Source organism: Schistocerca cancellata, chromosome 3, assembly GCF_023864275.1.
Source record: "Schistocerca cancellata isolate TAMUIC-IGC-003103 chromosome 3, iqSchCanc2.1, whole genome shotgun sequence".
Classification (NCBI taxonomy): domain Eukaryota; kingdom Metazoa; phylum Arthropoda; class Insecta; order Orthoptera; family Acrididae; genus Schistocerca; species Schistocerca cancellata.
Window position 1 is genome coordinate 853,685,501 of NC_064628.1, and position 26,945 is coordinate 853,712,445.

At 41.3% G+C, this 26,945-nt stretch overlaps 1 protein-coding gene across 1 annotated transcript in view; it reads right to left on the bottom strand.

Moving 5' to 3' along the window:
• The window catches only part of LOC126175910 (alanine aminotransferase 1-like), a 105,042-nt gene that overhangs the window by 20,938 nt on the left and 57,159 nt on the right, over positions 1-26,945 (bottom strand). Inside the window, exon 7 of the mRNA XM_049922977.1 lies at positions 24,498-24,577. Coding sequence (XP_049778934.1) covers positions 24,498-24,577 — 80 coding nt within the window. The remainder of the gene's footprint in view (positions 1-24,497; positions 24,578-26,945) is intronic.

Sequence of the window (26,945 nt, forward strand, 5' to 3'; positions counted from 1 at the left end):
AGAATGAAAAAACTGGTAAAATTTATCCTTGGGGACAATCAGTTTGGGTTCCAGAGAAATGTAGGAACATGTGAAACAATTAATTTTTAATATGGTTAATAATATATGATTCTTTTGAATTTCCATGTTATTTGCTTGTGTGTTTCTTTCCTTTAATAATGTGAACTTATTTAGAAACACATACATTAAAAAAAGTTTTGCATCACCCCAGTTCCCAGAACTCCTGAAGGTAGATGTTGACTGTGGATATTGTATCACAACCACAGTTCCTTTGACTGTTCAGAGATGTCACTAAACCCACCCAAAGATGTAAACAACCATGCATGAGTAGCACCTATGAGACAGAGGTGCTGAGACAGCCTATCAGTTCCAGTCATTCCACCAGGAAGGAGGTACATGGCTTGTGTTGTATGTAGTTCAACCATGCCTAGAATGTCAGTACCATGGTTCGATCGTGTCCTCATTGTTTCTTTGTGCCTGGAAGGGCTCTCAACAAGGGAAGTGTTCAGGCGTCTCGGAGTGAACCAAAGTGATATTGTTCAGACATGGAGGAGATACAGAGAGACAGGAACTATCAATGACATGCCTCAATCAGGCCGCCAAAGGGCTACTACTGCAGTGGATGTCCACTACCTACAGATCATGGCTCGGAGGAACCCTAACAGCAACACCATCATGTTGAATAATGCTTTTTGTGCAGCCACAGGACGTCATGTTATGACTCAAACTGTGAACAATAGGCTGAATGATGCACAACTTCACTTCAATGTCCATGACGAGATCCATCTTTGCAACCGTGACACGATGCAGCCCGGTATAGATGGGCTCAACAACATGCCAAATGGTCAGGTTAGGATTGGCATCTCATTTTCTCCTCCGATGAGTGTTGCATAAGCCTTCTGCCAGACAATTGTCAGAGACGTGTTTGGAGGCAACCTGGTCCGGCTGAACACCTTAGACGCACTGTCCAGCGAGTGCAGCAAGGTGAGATTCCCTGCTGTTTTGGGGTGGCATTATGTGGGGCCGACATATGCCACTGGCGGGCATGGAAGGCACCATAACGGCTGTACAATACATGAATGTCATCCTCCAACTGATAGCGCAAGCATATTGGCATTCGCCTTCAAGGACAACAATTCGCACCCCCATCCTGCATATCTTGTGAATGACTTCCTTCAGGATAATGACACCGCTCGACTAGAGTGGCCAGCATGTTCCCCAGACATGAATCCTATCAAACATACCTGGGATAGATTTAAAAGGGCTGTTTATGGATGATGTGACCCACCAGCTACTCTGAGGGATCTACACTGAATGGCCGCTGAGGAGTGGGACAATCAGGACCAACAGTGCCTTGATGAACTTGTGGATAGTATGCCACAACAAATACAGGCATGCATGAATGCAAGAGGATGTGCTACTGGGTATTACAGGTACCAGTGTGTACAGCAATCTGGACCACCACCTCTGAAGGTCTCGCTGTATGGTGGTACAACATGCAGTGTGTGGTTTCCATGAGCAATAAAAAGGGCAGAAATGATGTTTATGTTGATCTCCTTTCCAATTTTCTGTACAGGTTCCTGAACTGAGGTGACACAAAACCTTTTTTATGTGTGTATTAGACAATTCTGAATTTTTCATAAAATATCCATCTATATGCTTTTCTGTTTTTAGGCATTACATATTTATTGTATGAACATTTGTATCATTATAATATCACTGTCATAATCATGTTAACCATGTATCATCTCATCTCCATTTTTAACTTGTCCTGTATCATCATGTGTTCCTCTACACCCAATGTATGATCTATAGGATAAATAAAATTACAGTTTAAATTACAATACTGCCTCTATGACCTATATTATAAAGACAGGTTAAAGAAAGGCAAACCTACACTTATAGCATTTGTAAACTAAAAGGAAGCTTTTGACAGTGTTGACTGGAATACACTTTTTGACAATCTGAAGATAGAAGGGCTTAAATACAGGGAGCAAGATGTTATTTACGACTTGTAGACAAACTAGACAGCAGTTGAAAGAATCAGAGAGCATGAAAGGGAAGCAGCAGTTGAGAGGGGAGTGAGAGAAAGTAGTAGCCTTTTTCCAGTGTCCTTCTATCAGTTCATTGGACAAGCTGTAAAGGAAACCAAAGAAAAATTTGGAGAAGGAATCAAAGTGCCGAGAGAATTAGGTGAGGAAATGAGACTCTAAAAGTAGTAGGAAAGGCCTGCTATTAGGACATTGAAGTATTTCTTAATGGCAGTGGCAAGTAAAGTGTTTGTAAATAACAGAAATTTATCAACACTGACTGTAAATTTAGGTGTCAGAAAGTCTGTTCTGAAGGTATTTGGCTTTAGTATAGTCTTATACAGAAGTGAAATGTGGATGAAGAGAACAGAAGATTTTGAAATGTAGTGCTACAGAAAAATGCTGAATATCATAGCTGTAGATCACATGACCAATGAGGAAGTACCATAAATTGGGCCAACTTTGGTCATTTGGGGAACTTGGTCCCACATACAGGAAAAAGATTTTTTTCTCTCCAGAGACTATTCTGAAGATGCTGGAAATCCAGGTTTTCTATATTCTTTGCTAGTATGTATAGTCTCAACCTAAGTTGGTCACATTGGTTTCCAATTTTGTTTTCATGTTGGAAGCATTGTTACAAGGGATTCCCCTCTTTTGTCATGGTAAAGTAGTACAACAACTTTCTTGCCTGTGGATCTCAATTTCACCATCAAAATTCAAGTAACTATCAGTTTCTTTACATTATTTAATGACATTACCTCATTAGTAAATTTCTGTGTATTTTCTTCCAATATTTTGATATTACACTTGGTGTTGCAATGTAGGTTCTCTAAAATAACTTTGTTGTGGGCCAAAGTCACACCAGTTTCAAGTAAGTACACTTACTCATTGTGCAAAACTATGAATGGAGAAAATATCAAGACTCTGCCTAAGGATGTGTTTCCAAAATTGCTTAAGAAGCTCATTAAGGCAAAGAAGAAAACAGGATTTCAGATTTTAGAGGTTATGTAGTCATCCTTTTGATGCAAATGCATTTCTGAAAAGGCTGCCTGGTGCTGAAAGGTCTGTGAATGCTGAATGCACCACTGAAGCATTCTTCGAAACAGCAATTAGTCTGAGAAGAGAGGCTACGCCTGTTGTAAGAAGAAAATGGAAACTGGTAAATGTGGAGCCTGGAAAAGGAATCACCCCTGAAAACATGGAAGTGAAAATGCTTGACTGAACTGTAAATGAGAGGAAGAGGAATGAGGGAAGGCCACAAAAAAACTACTGGTGTATCAGTTCCTCCAGTGATGAGTCTGACTTCAGTGTTGTTGATTCTACAGATGATAACCTGGAGGGTGGGCAGCAGGACTGTGACACTAATGAACACCCTAACTAAAAAAAGACTTGCTATATGGGATGGGAAGAGTCCTAACTAAAAAAGAGGATAAATCATGCAAAGAAGACCTGAAAGAAAATGACTATATTGTGGTCAGTTGTAACAGACAACTCCACCCTGGCACATATAATATTCTATGGATTGCCTTACTCATCGTATCTGGTAGTCTATAGCAGTATAATTATTTTTAAAATATTAATCCAGTTTTTTTGTTTCCACTGAACATTTATTATAATCTTAAATTAATGGAAAGCATCTTGACAAATCTGAAATAAGTTGTAACATACTTACAATAATGAAATAAATCATGAACAACAAGCTACATGCTTTCTGTCCAAAATCACACAAAGTATTGACTTATACTGCCAACATGGCTGCAACTATTTATACTTTCTTAACAATCCCAAACAAACCTCGGCATTGTTTAAAATGAATATTTGATTAATTAACAATTAAAATTGATACAGAAAAATTGAAAATACATATCTAATTGTATATTTACTCCAGAACAGCTAGTACACTATGATATTAGTACATGTCTGTTATTTTATTCGAGAATAAATTCTCAAATAAAAAATTACAATAATAATTTACGTTTTTTATTCATTACTAGAGGCTTCTTTCATGGGAATTGTTCCCTTCATTTACAGAGCTTCTACACTTTGAAGTGAAAGAGATTAAACAGTTATTTTCTCAGTTATAATTTTTTCTAGACGAGTTACATATTTTGTTTACATGTGCGATCCTGAATTAGACTGGAAAATGTTCGTTTTAAGTAGGTCTTAATGGGCTGTTACGTTTCACACAGAAGATGGAACCAAGAAAATCAGAGTGATGTGCATGGAGAAAATTGTAAATTTCTGGAAGTGGCCACCATAAGAGAAAGAAGATGTCTGTGATTTTTCAGATATAAAAATGAGAATAAATGGGTCCAGACCAATTAGGAGAGGATATTACTGCATTCTGAAACTGGATGACTTCATTATTTTCTCAGTTCATAAATAAACTTGCGCTGTTTGTATTACACAGGTTTGTATAATATTTTCATTCAATAAAATGTTCAGTAAAGTATCAATACATAACTTTAACTGCCTTTTTTCTACCTTACTTTAGCTTAGAACCTGGATTAATATTATTTTTCATAAGTTATGTAAAATTTTGAGCAACTGATAAAAATGTTTTCCAAAACATGAAACTGTTGAATAGGCTAAAGTTGTCCTATAATGGGGCAACATTAACTAATTTCAGAATTTTTTTTTCAAACAGTAATGATTAATTACACCTTCTGTGTCAGTATGTACTCAGAAAATCATCACTTTTATTACAGGATTTTTGGAAATTTTAGAAGGAACGACGAAATTTTAATCCTGAAAAGCCAAAAAATGTGGTCCAAAGTTGGCCCAGTTTACAGTAGTGAATAGAACTGGGGAGAAATTAAATTTGTGGCACAACTTGATGAAAAGAAGTGATCAGTTGAGGGGACACATTCTGAGTCATCAAGTGATGACCAGTTTAGTATTGGAGGGAAGTGGCGGGGGTGCGAATTGTAGAAGGAGACCAAGACACAACTACTGTAAGCAGGTTCAAGTGGATGTAGGTTGCAGTAGTTATTCGGAGCTGAAGAGGCTCACACAGCTTAAACTAGCTGGGATAGCTGTAGTAAACCACTCTTTGGACTGAAGACCACAACAACTTGTTTCATGCAGCTCTGCAATGGACACCATTATAGGACAGGTAGCAAGAAAATTTTTCAGTCATTAAATGCAAATATTCAGATAATTTGTAGAAAAAGGAGCTAGTGAATAATTTTCTCAATTTTTTATTGAAGTGAAAGGGAATTTCTTGCTTTATGTGGGAAACGAATGTGTTGAATATCTTCCCACTGGAGTATAAGATTCTATTCTGAATAATACACAAGGAGGCAAAGTCCACATGAAAACTGTTTTGTTGTGTATTGTGACCATTAACCACAGTTCAGTTGATATTGACTTCTATTAACAGCTACAAAAAACATTAAGGAATAGATGGTTTGGGAAGCGATCAAGAATCTCAAGATCCTTAAAAAGGCTTCTGCAAGAGATACACTAATTAACAGTATCCAGACATCACTAAGTAATGCGGAATTAACCATTATATGTCACAAGAGGCAGACTCACCAGTACAAAAGGAGGTGGGGAGTATTGTGCTATCAGTAGAAAAGCAGTAACACCAGAATGGGTTGATCAGGTCAGCTCAGTGGTTTCGAACATGGACTAATTTTGGATGCCGTCTGAGTAACAGATCCATTATGGACTTTTCAACCCTTCTAAAGGTATGAGATTTACACTCTGCAGTGGAGTGTGCAATGATATGAAACATCCTGGCAGATTAAAACTGTGTGCCAGACCAAGACTCGAACTCGGGACCTTTGCCTTTCGTGATGATGTGATTGTGAAGTGAAAATGTGAAGGAGCAACCACAGCTAAATAAAAATCAAGTAGACCTCAGGTACTGATGGACAGGGACCGACAAGCATTGCGGATGTTAATTGAAGCGGTGTAGAGAGTGACGACACTGGACAGTGGATGACTGGAAATGAGTGACTTGTAGTGATGAATCATGCTATACACTGAGACAATCAGATGGAATGGTTTTTGGTTTGGGGAATGCCTGGAGAACATTACCTGCCATCGTGCATAGTCCAACAGTGAAGCAGGGTGCAGGGATGATTTTCATGGTTACAGTATGGTTCTCTTATTGGGCTTAAGGAAACTGTTAATGCAGAAGGATGCATGTATATTTTACAGCACTTTGTATTGCTTAATGTAGAGGAATATTTCAGGGATGATGATTATTTGTATCAGCATGAAAAGGCACCCTGTCATAACACAGCACGAGTGAGCCAATTGGTGGTGGACAAAACATTCCTGAAATTTACTGGCCTGTCCAGAGTCTCAATCTGAACCCAACTGGAACATGCTTGGGATGAGCCAGAAAACTGACTTCACTCCAAACCCCAGTGTTCAACATCACTACCGTATCTGGTTTCAGCTCTTGAGGAAGAATGGGCTGCCATTCTTCCACAGACATTCAGACACCTCACTGGAAGTTCCCCAGGAGAGTCCAAGCCATCATAAAGGTGAAGCATGGACGTAGACCACATTTAAGTCCACTAATAAGTGTCTGCATGCATTTAATAAGATAGTGTACACTTATTGCTGTAAGGAAAGTTCTGGCATAATTTAACTAATTTAACAGTGAAGGAGACCACTCACCAAAACAAAGTGACACAAAATACTAACTGGCAATATTTTGTCATTTAAATTTTGTGTAACCTGATTCTTTACTTAAAAGATAGCATGCTTTGTGGAGAAATCATTTTGAAATACTTAGTGAAACAAAGCTTCTTAATTTGGGTTAGCTGTGTTCTTGTGTACATAATTTTTTCCATTATTTTCAAGGGGACGTAATGAGACTTGTCAATATTAATATCTGTCCTACTACATTTCTTTTAAAGGGGATCAGTCCTAGAATGTACCCTGTGAAAGTGATATACTGCATATGTGACTGAATGCATTACATATATGTGAAGAAGAGGATTGGAGTAATTTACTTCACATAATAACTCCATGCAGCTTTACTGTATGGTTAAATGATGATGGAATCCTCTTGGGTAAAATATTCTGGAGGTAAAATAGTCCCCAATTCGGATCTCCGGGCGGGGACTACTCAAGAGAATGTCGTTATCAGGATAAAGAAAACTGACGTTCTATGGATCGGAACGTGGAATGTCAGATCCCTTAATCGGGCAGGTAGGTTAGAAAATTTAAAAAAGGGAAATGGATAGGTTAAAGTTAGATATAGTGGGAATTAGTGAAGTTCGGTGGTAGGAGGAACAAGACTTTTGGTCAGGTGATTACAGGGTTATAAATACAAAAGCAAATAGGGATAATGCAGGAGTAGGTTTAATAATGAATAAAAAAATAGGAGTGCGGGTTAGCTACTACAAACAGCATAGTGAACGCATTATTGTGGCCAAGATAGACACAAAGCCCATGCCTACTACAGTAGTACAAGTTTATATGCCAACTACCTCTGCAGATGATGAAGAAATAGATGAAATGTATGACGAGATAAAAGAAATTACTCAGGTAGTGAAGGGAGACAAAATTTAATAGTCATGGGTGACTGGAATTCGTCAGTAGGAAAAGGGAGAGAAGGAAACATAGTAGGTGAATATGGATTGGGGGGAAGGAATGAAAGAGGAAGCCGCCTGGTAGAATTTTGCACAGAGCATAACATAATCATAGCCAAAACTTGGTTCAATAATCATAAAAGAAGGTTGTATACCTGGAAGAATCCTGGAGATACTAAAAGGTATCAGATAGATTATATAATGGCAAGGCAGAGATTTAGGAACCAGGTTTTAAATTGTAAGACATTTCCAGGAGCAGATGTGGACTCTGACCACAATCTATTGGTTATGATCTGTAAATTAAAACTGAAGAAACTGCAGAAAGGTGGGAATTTAAGGAGATGGGACCTGGATAAACTGACTAAACCAGAGGTTGTACAGAGTTTCAGGGAGAGCATAAGGGAACAATTGACAGGAATGTGGGAAAGAAATACAGTAGAAGAAGAATGGGTAGCTCTGAGGGATGAAGTAGTGAAGGCAGCAGAGGATCAAGTAGGTAAAAAGACGAGGGCTAGTAGAAATCCTTGGGTAACAGAAGATATATTGAATTTAATTGATGTAAGGAGAAAGTATAAAAATGCAGTAAATGAAGCAGGCAAAAAGGAATACCAATGCCTCAAAAATGAGATTGACAGGAAGTGCAGAATGGCTAAGCAGGGATGGCTAGAGGACAAATGTAAGGATGTAGAGGCTTATCTCACTAGGGGTAAGATAGATACTGCCTACAGGAAAATTAAAGAGACCTTTGGAGATAAGAGAACCACTTGCATGAACATCAAGAGCTCAGATGGAAACCCAGTTCTAAGCAAAGAAGGGAAAGCAGAAAGTTGGAAGGAGTATATAGAGGGTCCATACAAGGGCGATGTACTTGAGGACAATATTCTGGAAATGGAAGAGGATGTAGATGAAGATGAAATGGGAGATACGATACTGTGTGAAGAGTTTGACAGAGCACTGAAAGACCTGAGTCGAAACGGGAGTAGACAACATTCCATTGGAACTACTGACGGCCTTGGGAGAGCCAGTCCTGACAAAACTCTACTATATGGTAAGCAAGATGTATGAGACAGGCAAAATACCCTCAGACTTCAAGAAGAATATAATAATTCTAATCCCAAAGAAAGCAGGTGTTGACAGATGTGATAATTATCGAACTATCAGTTTAATAAGTCACAGCTGCAAAATACTAATGCGAATTCTTTACAGACGAGTGGAAAAACTAGTAGAAGCAGACCTCGGGGAAGATCAGTTTGGATTCCGTAGAAATGTTGGAACACGTGAGGCAATACTGACCCTACGACTTATCTTAGAAGCTAGATTAAGGAAGGGCAAACCTACGTTTCTAGCATTTGTAGACTTAGAGAAAGCTTTTGACAATGTTGACTGGAATACTCTCTTTCAAATCTGAAGGTGGCAGGGGTAAAATACAGGGAGCGAAAGGCTATTTACAATTTGTACAGAAACCAGATGGCAGTTATAAGAGTCGAGGGACATGAAAGGGAAGCAGTGGTTGGGAAGGGAGTGAGACAAGGTTGTAGCCTATCCCCGATGTTATTCAATCTGTATATTGAGCAAACAGTGAAGGAAACAAAAGAAAAATTCGGAGTAGGTATTAAAATCCATGTAGAAGAAATAAAAACTTGGAGGTTCGCCGATGACATTGTAATTCTGTCAGAGACAGCAAAGGACTTGGAAGAGCAGTTGAACGGAATGGACAGTGTCTTGAAAGGAGGATATAAGATGAACATCAACAAAAGCAAATTGAGGGTAATGGAATGTAGTCGAATTAAGTCGGGTGATGCTGAGGGAATTAGATTAGGAAATGAGACACCTAAAGTAGTAAAGGAGTTTTGCTATTTGGGGAGCAAAATAACTGATGACGGTCGAAGTAGAGAGGATATAAAATGTAGACTGGCAATGGCAAGGAAAGCGTTTCTGAAGAAGAGAAATTTGTTAACATCGAGTATAGATTTAAGTGTCAGGAAGTCATTTCTAAAAGTATTTGTATGGAGTGTAGCCATGTATGGAAGTGAAACATGGATGATAAATAGTTTGGGCAAGAAGAGAATAGAAGCTTTTGAAATGTGGTGCTACAGAAGAATGCTGAAGATTAGATGGGTAGATCACATAACTAATGGGGAAGTATTGAATAGGATTGGGGAGAACAGAAGTTTGTGGCACAACTTGACATGTTGTGAGGCATCAAGGGATCACCAATTTAGTATTGGAGGGCAATGTGGAGGGTAAAAATTGTAGAGGGAGACCAAGAGATGAATACACTAAGCAGATTCAGAAGGATGTAGGTTGCGGTAGGTACTGGGAGATGAAGAAGCTTGCACAGGATAGAGTAGCATGGAGAGCTGCATCAAACCAGTCTCAGGACTGAAGACCACAACAACAACAACAATAACTCCATGAGGGTTTTTGCTTCTGAGTGAACTATTTACAGTGTGTTCCTGATGTAGCATGGAGTAATTGTGATCTGGTTGTATGTATGTTGATTGGTGTTGCTTCTTGCATGTTTGCTATTGCTTTATCCCACAAATGTCGACAATACTGTTCTAAATTGCTTCCAGGGAGCAGCTAATAAATATGTTGGCCTTCTGTATTATTTATTACTAAAGTTCTCTCGTTCTTCACTGATTTATTCCACATGTAACTTTTATTGTCTGAATTACAAATTTCAGACCTACAGATGTTCATTTTTAATTTTTTCAAGAGATATCATATTATTTATTTTAATCTGAAATTATTCCTGCTTCTCTGTTTGTCTTAAATGTATCACATTATATCCTTTTCCTTGCGCACAATGTTTTGATTCCTTCTGTAATACATTGATTTTTTGTTATTTGTGCATACTTTATTATTTTCTTTGGAAAGCAACTGTTAAAGATTGACAGAAATTTCTCTATAAATACATCAAATTTAGAATTGATCATACATTAATACACATGAAACTATTCATCTTCCTGTCAGACTGCCTGAAACTTTCTGTTAACAGTTCCTTAATTTCTTTGTTTTGTACTATTCTACTTCATTCTAATCAGGTGGATTATTCAATGTACACCTTCAGTCATTTATAGAGAACAGCATGTAAGTGAAGCACATTATGGAGGGTATTTCCCATTGGACCACATATCAGGGTGTCCTGCCTTTGAGATCCCAGTTCACATTTTTCAGCCTTTCCAAGTCCCATGGGCCAAGGTAACCTGTGCTTGTATTTATATATATTCAATAACTCCCCTTACTCCTATTTAGTATTGGTCACACAGACTTGGAGAATATTGTGGGAGAGGACATGTAATCGATCTATAAGCAGTTGCCTTTGTAGACTGACTATATTTTCAAGGGAAAATAACAATAAACCAAAGCCTACCACAAGCATTATGTGCCTCTGTGCCTATGTTGTCTTCAATTTCCTGTCTCCACAAACTGTTCTCCAAGGTGTTTGCATGAGCTGACTGATTCCAATTGTGACTCATTAATACCGTAGTTCCAGGATACCACATTTCTGTGTTTCATGGAGTGAACAATATTACATTTCTGAACATGGACAGGACAGGATTAACAGAGTACAATGAGAGAGTTCAAAGAAGAGTAATATGTTTTGTATTATTGAGAAATACGGGAGAGGGTGTCACAGACATGATACAGGAAGTGGGATGGACATCATTAAAACAAGGGCGTTTCTTATTGCAGCACGATCCGCTCATGAAATTTCAATCCCCAACTTTCTCCTCCAAATGCAAACATATTTTATTGATGCTGACCTACATGGGGAGAAACAATTATCATGATAAAATGAGGGAAATTAGAGCTCACTCAAAAAGATATTACTGTTCATTTTTTCTGTGTGCTGTTCGTGAGTGGAATAACAGAGAATTATTGTGAAAGTGGTTTGATGAAACCTCTGCCAGGCACTTAAGTTTGATTTGCAGAGTAGCCACATAGATGTAGATGTAGATGTATGTGGTGTTCAAATTTCTAACTCCACAACTTGTTCTCTCAGGTATTTGCATGAGTTGACTGATTCCAGTTGTGATTCATTGACATTGTAGTCCTAGGATGCCTTTTTTTTCTTTCTTTTCTCCCTCTCTTCTTCTTCTTCTTTTTGTAGAGTGTACAATTTTACATTTCTGAACAATTAAAGCAAATTGTCAGTATTCATACGACTTTGAAATCTTGTCAGCACCTGCCTGAGTATTTGTTCAGCTATTTTGCAGATTTCATTATATAGGATTTTCCAAAAGATATTTTACAGCTTCAGTGTCCTATAACTCAGCTTCTAATTAACTTAGAGAAAAACAATGAATGTTGTATGATTCATCAATAAAAAAAGTGAGGTCATGAGTAAAAATTTTGCCTTTCCAGGTGGCAAGAACAACTAACTAACTAACTAACTGAAAAAAGTTATATACATATATATTTTTAAAGCATGGTGATAGGAATTGAAGAATAGTTTGTACAGGAAAAGACAAGGTGTGTGGCTTGGTTCATTAAAACAAAGTCAGACATCCAAGTTCAAAGAAATTGCAGAAGGTGATACAAAAAATCCTGACCTCTTGGCCATCTATAAGAAAATAGCACAGAAATTTCATTGAAAGAGGGAGTGTGAATTTGAAGCAATATACAGGCAGCAAGATGATGCACCTCTACACTGAGCTTTGCCAGTGAGACATTATCTTACAGGACTCTCCCCAAACAATGGACTGGAAAAGGTGGTCAAATTCCCTGGCCTCCTTGGTTCCCTGACATTACACTCCTTGACTTCTTTTAGTGGGATTATGTCAGTGACCTAATGTACCGTGTCCCTATGCATGATGTTGGCAATTTGAAGGCAAGAATACTGGCAGATACTGAGACAGTTAATCTTGACATATTAGAATGGACTTGGACTGAGTTGGAATATTGTCTAGATACAGTATGTGGCATAAGGGTAGTGCATGTAGAGCTTGATCAAAGAATGAGCAAAAAACTTTTTGAGCTGGTGCATCAAACAAACTTTTTCCTCTCTAAGATGATTACTACAATTTGAGTTACTAGACACTGAAGTTGTAAAGTCTCTTTTGGGATACCCTGTAGATAACTGCATCTTCTACAGTAAGCCTGAGGTTACTATTAATATTGTCTGCAAAAACATTAACATAAACCAGGAATAAAAAGCTCCCTGGTACATGCCATAATTTACTTCTAAATCTGTCAGTCCTCCATAGTAGATAATATGCTGCATACTGTACCAAGAAACCTTCAATCCATTCCCAAATTTCATTTGATATTTCACATTATTGTAATTTTGCTAATAACCATTGGTGTGGTAGTGACTCAAATGCTTTTACAAAGTCAAGAAATACTGCATTCACAAGACTGCTTTGTTCCATAGCTTTTAGCATGTTATGTAAGAAAAGTGTGAGTTGGGTTTCGCATGATTGCTGATTTTGGAAACCATGGTGGTAGAGGTCGTTTTGTTTGGGATACCCCACTATATTCAAACTTTGAATATTCTCTAGGGTTCCGCAATAGATGAATGCCAATGATATTGGACAGCAGATTGACGTGACTTGTGCTTTCCTCCAATTATTGGGCACAGATTCTTGTTTGAAGGATGTATGATGTATTACAGTTGAAAGAGAGACTAACTCAGTCACAGATTCTGAGTAAAGGTCAGTTGTGCATCAGGGCCAGGGAGGCCACTGAATTCAGTTAAATATTTATATCATTGATTAAGGGTTCATTTACAAATAAATTATCTATTAGTGTAGTATATTCTGTTCAGTTCTGCTGGTACTTTTCAGGATCAACACCTTCAACCCATTACATGCAGTCTCCCATCCTTCATCAAAGACACCAACCACTTTCTCGAACGCCTGGAATCCCTACCCAGTCTGTTACCCCCGGAAACCATCCTTGTAATCATTGATGCCACTTCCTTATACACAAATATTCCGCATGTCCAGGGCCTCGTGTCGATGGAGCACTTCCTTTCACGCCGATCACCTGCTGCCCTATCTAAAACTTCTTTCCTCATTACCTTAGCCAGCTTCATCCTGACCCACAACTTCTTCACTTTTGAAGGCCAGACATACCAACAATTAAAGGGAACAGCCATGGGTACCAGGATGGCCCCCTCGTACGCCAACCTATTCATGGGTCACTTAGAGGAAGCCTTCTTGGTTACCCAGGCCTGCCAACCCGAAGTTTGGTACAGATTTATTGATGACATTTTCATGATCTGGACTCACAGTGAAGAAGAACTCCAGAATTTTCTCTCCAACCTCAACTCCTTTGGTTCCATCAGATTCACCTGGTCCTACTCTAAATCCCATGCCACTTTCCTTGACGTTGACCTCCACCTGTCCAATGGCCAGCTTCACACGTCCGTCCACATCAAACCCACCAACAAGCAACAGTACCTCCATTATGACAGCTGCCACCCATTCCACATCAAACGGTCCCTTCCCTACAGCCTAGGCCTTCGTGGCAAACGAATCTGCTCCAGTCCGGAATCATTGAACCATTACACCAACAACCTGAAAACAGCTTTTGCATCCCGTAACTACCCTCCCGACCTGGTACAGAAGCAAATAACCAGAGCCACTTCCTCATCTCCTCAAACCCGGAACCTTCCACAGAAGAACCCCAAAAGTGCCCCACTTGTGACAGGATACTTTCCGGGACTGGATCAGATTCTGAATGTGGCTCTCCAGCAGGGATACGACTTCCTCAAATCCTGCCCTGAAATGAGATCCATCCTTCATGAAATCCTCCCCACTCCACCAAGAGTGTCTTTCCGCCGTCCACCTAACCTTCGTAATCTCTTAGTTCATCCCTATGAAATCCCCAAACCACCTTCCCTACCCTCTGGCTCCTACCCCTGTAACCGCCCTCGGTGTAAAACCTGTCCCATGCACCCTCCCACCACCACCTATTCCAGTCCTGTAACCCGGAAGGTGTACACGATCAAAGGCAGAGCCACGTGTGAAAGCACCCACGTGATTTACCACTTCCCTACAGCCTAGGTCTTCGTGGCAAACGAATCTGCTCCAGTCCGGAATCCTTGAACCATTACACCAACAACCTGAAAACAGCTTTTGCATCCCGTAACTACCCTCCCGACCTGGTACAGAAGCAAATAACCAGAGCCACTTCCTCATCTCCTCAAACCCGGAACCTTCCACAGAAGAACCCCAAAAGTGCCCCAATTGTGACAGGATACTTCCCGGGACTGGATCAGATTCTGAATGTGGCTCTCCAGCAGGGATACGACTTCCTCAAATCCTGCCCTGAAATGAGATCCATCCTTCATGAAATCCTCCCCACTCCACCAAGAGTGTCTTTCCGCCGTCCACCTAACCTTCGTAACCTCTTAGTTCATCCCTATGAAATCCCCAAACCACCTTTCCTACCCTCTGGCTCCTACCCCTGTAACCGCCCCCGGTGTAAAACCTGTCCCATGCACCCTCCCACCACCACCTATTCCAGTCCTGTAACCCGGAAGGTGTACACGATCAAAGGCAGAGCTACGTGTGAAAGCACCCACGTGATTTACCAACTGACCTGCCTACACTGTGAAGCGTTCTATGCGGGAATGACCAGCAACAAACTGTCCATTCGCATGAATGGACACAGGCAGACAGTGTTTGTTGGTAATGAGGATCACCCTGTGGCTAAACATGCCTTGGTGCACAGCCAGCACATCTTGGCACAGTGTTAGACCGTCCGGGCTATCTGGATACTTCCCACTAACACCAACCTGTCAGAACTCGGGAGATGGGAACTTGCCCTTCAGCATATCCTCTCTTCTCGCTATCCGCCAGGCCTCAGTCTCCGCTAATTTCTAATTTCAATTTGCCGCCGCTCATACCTCACCTGTTTTTCAACATCATCTTTGCCTCTACACTTCCGCCCCGACTGACATCTCTGCCCAAACTCTTTGCCTTTACAAATGTCTGCTTGTGTCTGTGTATATGCGGATGGATATGTGTGTGTGTGCGAGTGTATACCTGTCCTTTTTTCCCCCTAAGGTAAGTCTTTCCGCTCCCGGGATTGGGATGACTCCTTACTCTCTCCCTTAAAACCCAAATCCTTTTGTCTTTCCCTCTCCTTCCCTCTTTCCTGACGAGGCAACCGTTGGTTGCGAAAGCTAGAATTTTGTGTGTATGTTTGTGTTTGTTTGTGTGTCTATCGACCTGCCAGCGCTTTTGTTTGGTAAGTCTCATCATCTTTCTTTTTAGATATATTTTTCCCACGTGGAATGTTTCCCTCTATATATATATATATATATATATATATATATATATATAATAGAAGGAAACATTCCACGAAGGAAAAATATATTTAAAAACAAAGATGATGTGACTTACCAAATGAAAGTGCTGGCAGGTCGACAGACACACAAACAAACACAAACATACACACAAAATTCAAGCTTTCGCAACCAACGGTTGCCTCGTCAGGAAAGAGGGAAGGAGAAGGAAAGACAAAAGGATATGGGTTTTAAGGGAGAGGGTAAGGAGTCATCCCAATCCCGGGAGCGGAAAGACTTACCTTAGGGGGAAAAAAGGACAGGTATACACTCGCACACACACACATATCCATCCACACATACACAGACACAAGCAGACATTTGTAAAGGCAAAGAGTTTGGGCAGAGATGTCAGTCGGGACGGAAGTACAGAGGCAAAGATGATGTTGAAAGACAGGTGAGGTATGAGCGGCGGCAGATTGAAATTAGAAATTAGCGGAGATTGAGGCCTGGCGGATAGCGAGAAGAGAGGATATGCTGAAGGGCAAGTTCCCATCTCCGGAGTTCTGACAGGTTGGTGTTAGTGGGAAGTATCCAGATAACCCGGACGGTGTAACACTGTGCCAAGATGTGCTGGCCGTGCACCAAGGCATGTTTAGCCACAGGGTGATCCTCATTACCATTTGTATATATATATATATATATATATATATATATATATAATAGAGGGAAACATTCCACGTGGGAAAAATATATTTAAAAAGAAAGATGATGAGACTTACCAAACAAAAGCGCTGGCAGGTCGATAGACACACAAACAAACACAAACATACACACAAAATCTAGCTTTCGCAACCAACGGTTGCCTCGTCAGGAAAGAGGGAAGGAGAAGGAAAGACAAAAGGATATGGGTTTTAAGGGAGAGGGTAAGGAGTCATTCCAATCCCGGGAGCGGAAAGACTTACCTTAGGGGGAAAAAAGGACAGGTATACACTCGCACACACACACATATCCATCCACACATACAAGACACAAGCAGAAATGTCTGCACCTGATAATATTAACAAACACATAGCATCGCCAAGTGCAGTTCTCTGTCATCATTACCTGCCAGTGTGATCGTGGACCAGCTTGAGAAGACTGCTCTGAACTTCGTGCAATTTAATTCAACTGGTTTCCTTGACTACATTCAGTAGTTATGTGGTGTGGTCACAATGGCCTGTAGAGATGGTGACTTTTTCAATCACCTGAATTCTGTATATTTAAGCATCAAATTGATGGATGATGGTAGTATGGACAGTATCTTGTGAATGGGAACAGAAGTTACATCGTCATAGAAGTTTTAGACCCTGCACTGTCATAATTGAAAATGACATGCAACTGATCCCAGATCCTGGTACCAACAGTAGCTCATGGGGTCTGTTGCCTAGTCCTTCCTGGGCGCAGATCATTTGATTTGATTTTTATTGGTCCTAGAAATCCTGCTGTGTGTCATTACACATGGACATGGGACAAGTCAGTATTACAATTTATATAAATATTACAATTAAGTCTTACTAAGAAAAACGACAGTTACATCTCTAGGATGAACCTCATCAGTTGAAAGCCTACAGTGATCAAGAAAACACTAAAATTAGTTGTTTTAGAATCAAATATGAGTTACATCTGCACCCCCTTGTGCCTTACACTAATGTGTCATTTACATATCCATTGACTAATTATAGATACATCATTGGAATGATGGATCTGTTCACGTTGCATATCTATCTTTTAGAATAATACGTAAATTTGCATGAATAAAACACACTGTTTCATGAACAGAAATGCAAGGCACAGATGTTTAATGTGGGAGGTTTGAAGCACATGTCATATTGTCTTTGCTATTCACTCTTTCACAGTAAATTTCTCTGTGTGAGATACTCCAAAGTGGAATATAATATGTGACTACTGTGTGTACAAGTGCAAAGTACACACATTTTAGTGTTTTGGTGTCATAAATGAAACACTCACACCTAAGTGCTAGCTCCTGTAATTTCACCTTCTGATTTCAGGTGAAAGATGGTGTATCTGGAGTGGATACAAGAAGTTACTTATTGCAACAAAGAATCTGATGGTAGAAGGTCAAAATCTCCATCTAATTTTTTCTACCAATGACTAATCCACATTCAGATCTCCTGCTTTGAGGCAAGAATACAATCCTGATGTTTGTTTCATATCTTCTAACAATAATCTTCAGCCATTAGCAATCACACAGAGAGTTCTGTCTAACTTCCCATACAGTCAGCACTGTCCAGTAACACTGAAAGCAGGCTTACACATCCCACTGATAACTGGAGTGTGCTCCCTGCTGCCGTTGGATAAGCATCTGGCAGCAGCAAGTCGTATACTCCTCGCTCACTTATTTGTTACATAGTTCAATTCTTAATTTCTTTGCATGCTTTTGGTACTTGCATTGTTTAATTCATAAATTTTGGGCTTATTATAGTATTTGAGAGTTGTAGCATCGCGTTTTAGTACCTGAATAGTGTAAAGTCGTGTAGTCGTCTGTCTTCTGTTTTTGTTTTGAACAGCCAGTGTCGGTTGGTCACAGCCAGTGTGCTCCCTGCTGTCGTTGGATAAGCAGTGGCCAGCAGCAAGTCGTATACTCCTAGCTCACTCATTTGTTACATAGTTTAATTCTTAATTTCTTTACGTGTTTTTGGTACTTGCATTGTTTAATTCATAAATTTCGGGTGTATTATAATATTTGAGAGTTGTAGCATCGCATTTTAGTACCTGAATAGTGTAAAATTGCGTAGTCTCCTTCCGCCGCCGAGCAATGTGTCAGCAGTGCACAAGTGGCAGCATTACTGCATTTACTAGGTAATCTTGTATTTTAATAACCGTTTAAATTTTGTGCCGATTTGTTTTTGCTCTCTGTAGATTAGTTCAGACGTTCTTTGCACAACAGTTTTTAGCATGGATAGGGACTGCAACTGCTGTGTTCGGATGCAGGCTGAGTTGGCATCCCTTCGCTCCCAGCCTCAGGCAGTGTTGGCTTCGGTCACACAGCTTGAGGCTGTTGCCAATGGGCATCACTGTGGGGGTCCGGATGGGGGTTTGTCGGGGACAGCCAGCTCATCCCACGCATCCCCCAATCGGACTATGACTGTGGTTGCCCGGGATACTGCCCGCATTGAGGCTGATCCCTCACCTGTGGTAGAGTGGGAGGTCGTCTCAAGGTGTGGCAGGGGGCGAAAGACATTCCGGAGGGCTCAACGGAAGGCCTCTCCAGTTTGTCTGACGAACCGGTTTCAGGCTCTGTCTCAGGCTGATACTGATCTTCGGCCTGACATGGCTGCTTGTCCTGTTCCAGAGGTTGCCCCTCAGTCTGCAAGATCCGGGCGTTCGCAGAGGGTGGGCTTACTGGTAGTTGGGAGCTCCAACGTCAGGCGCGTAATGGGGCCCCTTAGGGATATGGCAGCAAGGGAGGGGAAGAAAACCAAAGTGCACTCCGTGTGCGTACTGGGGGGAGTCATTCCAGATGTGGAAAGGGTCCTTCCGGATGCCATGAAGGGTACAGGGTGCACCCATCTGCAGGTGGTCGCTCATGTCGGCACCAATGATGTGTGTCGCTATGGATCGGAGGAAATCCTCTCTGGCTTCCGGCGGCTATCTGATTTGGTGAAGACTGCCAGTCTCGCTAGCGGGATGAAAGCAGAGCTCACCATCTGCAGCATCGTCGACAGGACTGACTGCGGACCTTTGTTACAGAGCCGAGTGGAGGGTCTGAATCAGAGGCTGAGACGGTTCTGCGACCGTGTGGGCTGCAGATTCCTCGACTTGCGCCATAGGGTGGTGGGGTTTCGGGTTCCGCTGGATAGGTCAGGAGTCCACTACACGCAACAAGCGGCTACACGGGTAGCAGGGGTTGTGTGGTGTGGGCTGGGTGGTTTTTTAGGTTAGATGGCCTCGGGCAAGTACAGAAAGGGCAACAGCCTCAACGGGTGCGGGGCAAAGTTAGGACATGCGGGGACCAAGCAGCAATCGGTATTGTAATTGTAAACTGTCGAAGCTGCGTTGGTAAACTACTGGAACTTCAAGCGCTGATAGAAAGCACCGAAGCTGAAATCGTTATAGGTACAGAAAGCTGGCTGAAGTCAGAGATAAATTCTGCCAAAATTTTTACAAAGGCACAGACGGTGTTTAGAAAGGATAGATTGCATGCAACCGGTGGTGGCGTGTTTGTCGCTGTTAGTAGTAGTTTATCCTGTAGTGAAGTAGAAGTGAATAGTTCCTGTGATTATTATGGATGGAGGTTAAACTCAACACCCAAGCTAGGTTAATAATTGGGTCCTTTTACCGACCCCCCGACTCAGCAGCATTAGTGGCAGAACAACTGAGAGAAAATTTGGAATACATTTCACATAAAATTTCTTAGCATGTTATAATCTTAGGTGGAGATTTCAATTTACCAGATACAGACTGGGACACTCAGATGTTCAGGAATGGTGGTAGGGACAGAGCATCGAGTGACATTATACTGAGTGCACTATCCGAAAATTACCTCAAGCAATTAAACAGAGAACCGACTCGTGGAGATAACATATTGGACCTACTGATAACAAACAGACCCGAACTTTTCGACTCTGTAAGTGTAGAACAGGGAATCAGTGATCATGAGGCCGTTGCAGCATCCCTGAATATGGAAGTTAATAGGAATATAAAAAAAGGGAGGACGGTTTATCTGTTTAGCAAGAGTAATAGAAAGCAGATTTCAGACTACCTAACAGATCAAAACGAAAATTTCTGTTCCGACACTGACAATGTTGAGTGTTTATGGAAAAAGTTCAAGGCAATCGTAAAATGTGTTTTAGACAGGTATGTGCTGAGTAAAACTGTGAGGGATGGGAAAAACCCACCGTGGTTCAACAACAAAGTTAGGAAACTACTGCAAAAGCAAAGAGAGCTTCACTCCAAGTTTAAATGCAGCCAAAACCTCTCAGACAAACAGAAGCTAAGCGATGTAAAAGTTAGCGTAAGGAGGGCTATGCGTGAAGTGTTCAGTGAATTCGAAAGTAAAATTCTATGTACCGACTTGACAGAAAATCCTAGGAAGTTCTGGTCTTATGTTAAATCAGTAAGTGGCTCGAAACAGCATATCCAGACATTCCGGGATGATGATGGCATTGAAACAGAGGATGACACGCGTAAAGCTGAAATAGTAAACACCTTTTTCCAAAGCTGTTTCACAGAGGAAGAGAGCACTGCAGTTCCTTCTCTAAATCCTCACACTAACGAAAAAATGGCTGACATCAAAATAAGTGTTCAAGGAATAGAAAAGCAACTGGAATCACTCAACAGAGGAAAGTCCACTGGACCTGATGGGATACCAATTCAACTCTACACAGAGTACTCGAAAGAACTCGCCCCCCTTGTAACAGCTGTGTACTGCAAGTCTCTAGAGGAACGGAAGGTTCCAAATGATTGGAAAAGAGCACAGGTAGTCCAAGTCTTCAAGAAGGGTTGTCGAGCAGATGCGCAAAACTATAGACCTGTATCTCTGACATCGATCTGTTGTAGAATTTTAGAACATGTTTTTTGCTCACGTATCATGTCATTTTTGGAAACCCAGAATCTACTCTGTAGGAATCAACATGGATTCCGGAAACAGTGATCGTGTGAGACCCAACTCGCTTTATTTGTTCATGAAACCCAGAAAATATTAGATACAGGCTCCCAGGTAGATGCTATTTTCCTTGGCTTCCGGAAGGCGTTCGATACAGTTCCGCACTGTCGCCTGATAAACAAAGTAAGAGCAAACAGAACACAGCATGTTGTTATCAACGGAGAGATGTCTACAGACGTTAAAGTAACCTCTTGCGTGCCACAGGGGAGTGTTATGGGACCATTGCTTTTCACAATATATATAAATGACCTAGTAGATAGTGTCGGAAGTTCCATGCGGCTTTTCGCGGATGATGCTATAGTATACAGAGGAGTTGCAACATTAGAAAATTGTAGCAAAATGCAGGAAGATCTACAGTGGATAGGCACTTGGTGCAGGGAGTGGCAACTGACCCTTAACATAGACAAATGTAATGTATTGCGAATACATAGAAAGAAGGAACCTTTATTGTATGATTATATGATAGCGGAACAAACATTGGTAGCAGTTACTTCTGTAAAATATCTGGGACTATGCGTACGAAATGATTTGAAGTGGAATGATCATATAAAATTAATTGTTGGTAAGGCGGGTACCAGGTTGAGATTCATTGGGAGAGTCCTTAGAAAATGTAGTCCATCAACAAAGGAGGTGGCTTACAAAACACTCGTTCGACCTATACTTGAGTGTTGCTCATCAGTGTGGGATCCGTACCAGATCGGGTTGATGGAGGAGATAGAGAAGATCCAAAGAAGAGTGGTGCATTTCGTCACAGGGTTATTTGGCAACTGTGATAGTGTTACGGAGATGTTTAACAAACTCAATTGGCAGACTCTGCAAGAGAGGCACTCTGCATCGCGGTGTAGCTTGCTCGCCAGGTTTCGAGAGGGTGTGTTTCTGGATGAGGTATCGAATATATTGCTTCCCCCTACTTATACCTCCCGAGGAGATCATGAATGTAAAATTAGAGAGATTCGAGCATGCATGGAGGCTTTCCGACAGTCGTTCTTTCCGCGAACCATACGCGACTGGAACAGAAAAGGGAGGTAATGACAGTGGCACGTAAAGTGCCCTCCACCACACACTGTTGGGTGGCTTGCGGAGTATAAATGTAGATGTAGATGTAACTTCCATTCTCCAATGATGCTGGAAATTTCAGAAATCAAACTTGTCTGATTTCATCAAAAACCTGGATAAGACCTCAGGATGGATTCCTTCCTTGAGCAATAATTGTGGAAGATTTGTGGGTGTGGTATTAAGCACAGGAAGAAAGTTTATTACCAGAGGTTACAGAAGGAGTACATTCCTGGACGGTATGAGGTCAGTGAGAAAATGTATGAGGACATCCTCACAACTGGAGAGCAAGAAATAGCAGACAACTGCTGCGTAGTCTTGATGCCATGGACCACCAGAAGTGGTGGACACTGTTGAAAAACTTGGCTTCAAACAATCACCTCTCCTAAAGTGGTGCTACACTGCCCAACAAACGTCCACAACATCCTAGTCCATCCTTATGCCATTCCCAATCCCAACACCTTGCCACAAGGATCACATCCCTGTGGCAGGCACAAGTATAAGACCTGCCCAAATCATCCATCCAGCACTTCCTATTCCAGTCTTGACCAGGCCACCTGTGAAAGCAGCCATGTCATTTTTCAGCTCTGCTATAATCACTGCACGGCTTTTTATATTAGTATGACTAACAACCAGCTGTCAACCAGGATGAGTGGCCACCACCAAACTGTGGCCAAGAGCAAAGTAGCCCACCCTGTGGCACAAGACACAACGGAACATAACACTCTTGAGTTCAATGGCTGTTTCATTACCCAAGCCATCTGGATCCTGCCCTCCACTACCAGCTCTTCTGAACTACATAAATGGAAGTTATCCTTACAACATATTCTCCACTCCCATAATTATCTGGTCCCAACCTACAGTAAAATACTGTCCCCACACCCTCCACCCACCAGTTTCCAACCACTTTGTTCTATCATCTCCTCCTCATTCTTGTCTCCCACCCTCTTTGTTTGGCACCCTCTGCTAATGCACCTGCCCATCTTGTGTAGTTCCTCTTCTTTTGTGCTCCTTTTTTCCCATCTCACTGCCCCACAACCTCCTGATGGTGCACCTGTTGAATCGCTGCACAAACAGTCAGACAGCATTCCCCTGTTTCCCCAACCGTGTACTATTATCCCTTTCCCTTCCCCTTTCCAGCCCGTCCAAATTGCTGCTTCCATCCCATGTGATAGTTGCAATCTGGCTCGAGCTTTGGAGTTGGCAGTCATGTGTGCATGAGGTGTGCTTACTTCTGCATATGAATGACTTGTATTTCTCTTTTGCTAATGAAAGCTGTGGCCAAAATCTTTGTGTAAATGTCTTTTAATTGTGCCTGCTGCAACTTAATGTGTCTTCTTTATGGTAAGTAGCACTATATCATTTCCTCAGTTGTTGTTTAGGTAAAATGAAATGATTTCTATTGGCTGATCATTTCGTAGATGATACTGGCCCACAAGTACTATAACAAATTGTCCAAGTTTTGAGTTTTCTTTCAGTGGACACAAATCACTTCCAAAAGAAAAGAATACCAACAGTGTTTTTGCTAGGTTATGAAAGATTTGAATTTGGTGTAATTTCCAATTGTTGATTGCAAGGAACAAAGGCTGTTATCAGTGTCTATCTTGGATCATTGCTGAGAAATTCTCTGATTAGATTCAAGCAGGTTCCGAAACTGTAACGATCACCATTCAACTTTTCCTGAAATAGTTGTGTAATTAATATTTTACTAAAAAAATTCCAATGCACCCTACCTGAGAAACAGACTGCTAATGTAGGTCTGGGATATCTTGTCTGCAAACCACATAATGATTGTCTAAACTGCATTGTTATACAAACATTATTAGTTCTTTCCAGTTCAATATTAATTACTTGGTCACATTGTTTGGTTAGCCATCTTGGATGCCGCTTAATAGCATGATTAGTGATTTTCACATAAACTGATATTAGAATTTTTTTAAAAAACTTACCTCATCAGCAAAAATAAATAACCTCTCCTGATGTGCAAATTTAATTATCTCTTCAATGTTGTTTCGTGAAAGAACTTGGCCTGTAACAAGGAGAGTACAATTCACTACAAGATAAGTACTCTGAAAACAAAATAGCACTACTATCACAATCAGTGAATTGGAAAATAACAATTACCTCACACCTGCCCAGAGTTAAATGATCCTCTCATCTTTAATCTTTGCCTCTGTACTTCCGCCTTAACTGACATCTCTGCCCAAACTCTTTGCCTTTACAAATGTCTGCTTGTGTCTGTGTATGTGTGGATGGATATGTGTGTGTGTGTGCGAGTGTATACCTGTCCTTTTTTTCCCCTAAGGTAAGTCTTTCCGCTCTCGGGATTGGAATGACTCCTTACCCTCTCCCTTAAAACCCACATCCTTTCGTCTTTCCCTCTCCTTCCCTCTTTCCTGATGAAGCAACCGTTGGTTGATGAGACTTACCAAACAAAAGCGCTGGCAGGTCGATAGACATGCAAACAAACACAAACATACGTACCAAATTCAAGCTTTCGCAACAAACGGTTGCTTTGTCAGGAAAGAGGGAAGGAGAGGGAAAGACGAAAGGATGTGGGTTTTAAGGGAGAGGGTAAGGAGTCATTCCAGTCCTGGGAGCAGAAAGACTTACCTTAGGAGGAAAAAAGGACAGGTATACACTCGCACACTCACACATATCCATCCGCATATGTGTGGATGGATATGTGTGTGTGTGTGTGTGTGTGCGAGTGTATACCTGTCCTTTTTCCCCCTAAGGTAAGTGCATATGTGCGGATGGATATGTGTGTGTGTGCGAGTGTATACCTGTCCTTTTTTCCTCCTAAGGTAAGTCTTTCCGCTCCCGGGATTGGAATGACTCCTTACCCTCTCCCTTAAAACCCACATCCTTTCGTCTTTCCCTCTCCTTCCCTCTTCCCTGATGAAGCAACCGTGGGTTGCGAAAGCTTGAATTTCCTGTGTGTGTTTGTGTTTGTTTGTGTGTCTATCAACATACCAACACTTTCGTTTGGTAAGTTACATCATCTTTGTTTTTAGGTATACAGGTATACACTCGCACACACACACACACACACACACACACACACACACACACACACATAACAGGCACAAGCAGACATAATATATATATTCCTGTTTCTCAAGATACCACAACTGCTAGCTGTATTATTATGATAATGGAAAAACAAACAAATATGATGGCGCATCTTTTGGAACACTGTTCCTGGGAAACAGCATTCAAAAATTAGAATAAAAGTTTTTCTAAAGAAGAACAGTCTAGGAATGCATGTAAGTTGTTAAAATTTATTAATCAGGTGACCAGTTTCGATTTTGTTACAGTCATCATTAAACCATTAAACTCTGTGGAAAGAATCATCAAACCATTAAACTCTGTGGCAAGAGTAATTCATAGTTTCAGAGGACAAAACTTAGGTATAAATGTAAATAATGTATCCAGAATGAGATTTTCACTCTGCAGAGGAGTGTGCGCTGATATGAAACTTCCTGCCAGATTAAAACTGTGTGCCCGACCGGGACTCGAACTCGGGACCTTTGCCTTTCGCGGGCAAGTGCTCTACCATCTGAGCTACCAAAGCACAAATCACGCCCAGTACTCACAGCTTTACTTCTGCCAGTATCTCGTCTCCTACTTTCCAAACTTTACAGAAGCTCTCCTGTGAACCTTGCAGAACTAGCACTCCTGAAAGAAAGGATACTGCGGAGACATGGCTTAGCCACAGCCTGGGGGATGTTTCCAGAATGAGATTTTCACTCTGCAGCGGAGTGTGCGCTGATATGAAACTTTGTAGCAGATTAAAACTGTGTGCCTGACCGAGACTCGAACTCGGGACCTTTGCCTTTCGCGGGCAAGTGCTGGCAGAAGTAAAGCTGTGAGTACCGGGTGTGAGTCGTGCTTCGGTAGCTCAGATGGTAGAGCACTTGCCCGCGAAAGGTAAAGGTCCCGAGTTCGAGTCTCGGTCGGGCACACAGTTTTAATCTGACAGGAAGTTTCATATCAGCGCACACTCCGCTGCAGAGTGAAAATTTCACTCTGGAAACATCCCCCAGGCTGTGGCTAAGCCATGTCTCTGCAGTATCCTTTCTTTCAGGAGTGCTAGTTCTGCAAGGTTTGCAGGAGAGCTTCTGTAAAGTTTGGAAGGTAGGAGACGAGATACTGGCAGAAGTAAAGCTGTGAGTACCGGGCATGAGTCGTGCTTCGGTAGCTCAGATGGTAGAGCACTTGCCCGCGAAAGGCAAAGGTCCCGAGTTCGAGTCTCGGTCAGGCAAACAGTTTTAATCTGCCAGGAAGTTTCATATCATCGCACACTCCGCTGCAGAGTGAAAATCTCATTCTGGAAACATCCCCCAGGCTGTGGTTAAGCCATGTCTCTGCAGTATCCTTTCTTTCAGGAGTGC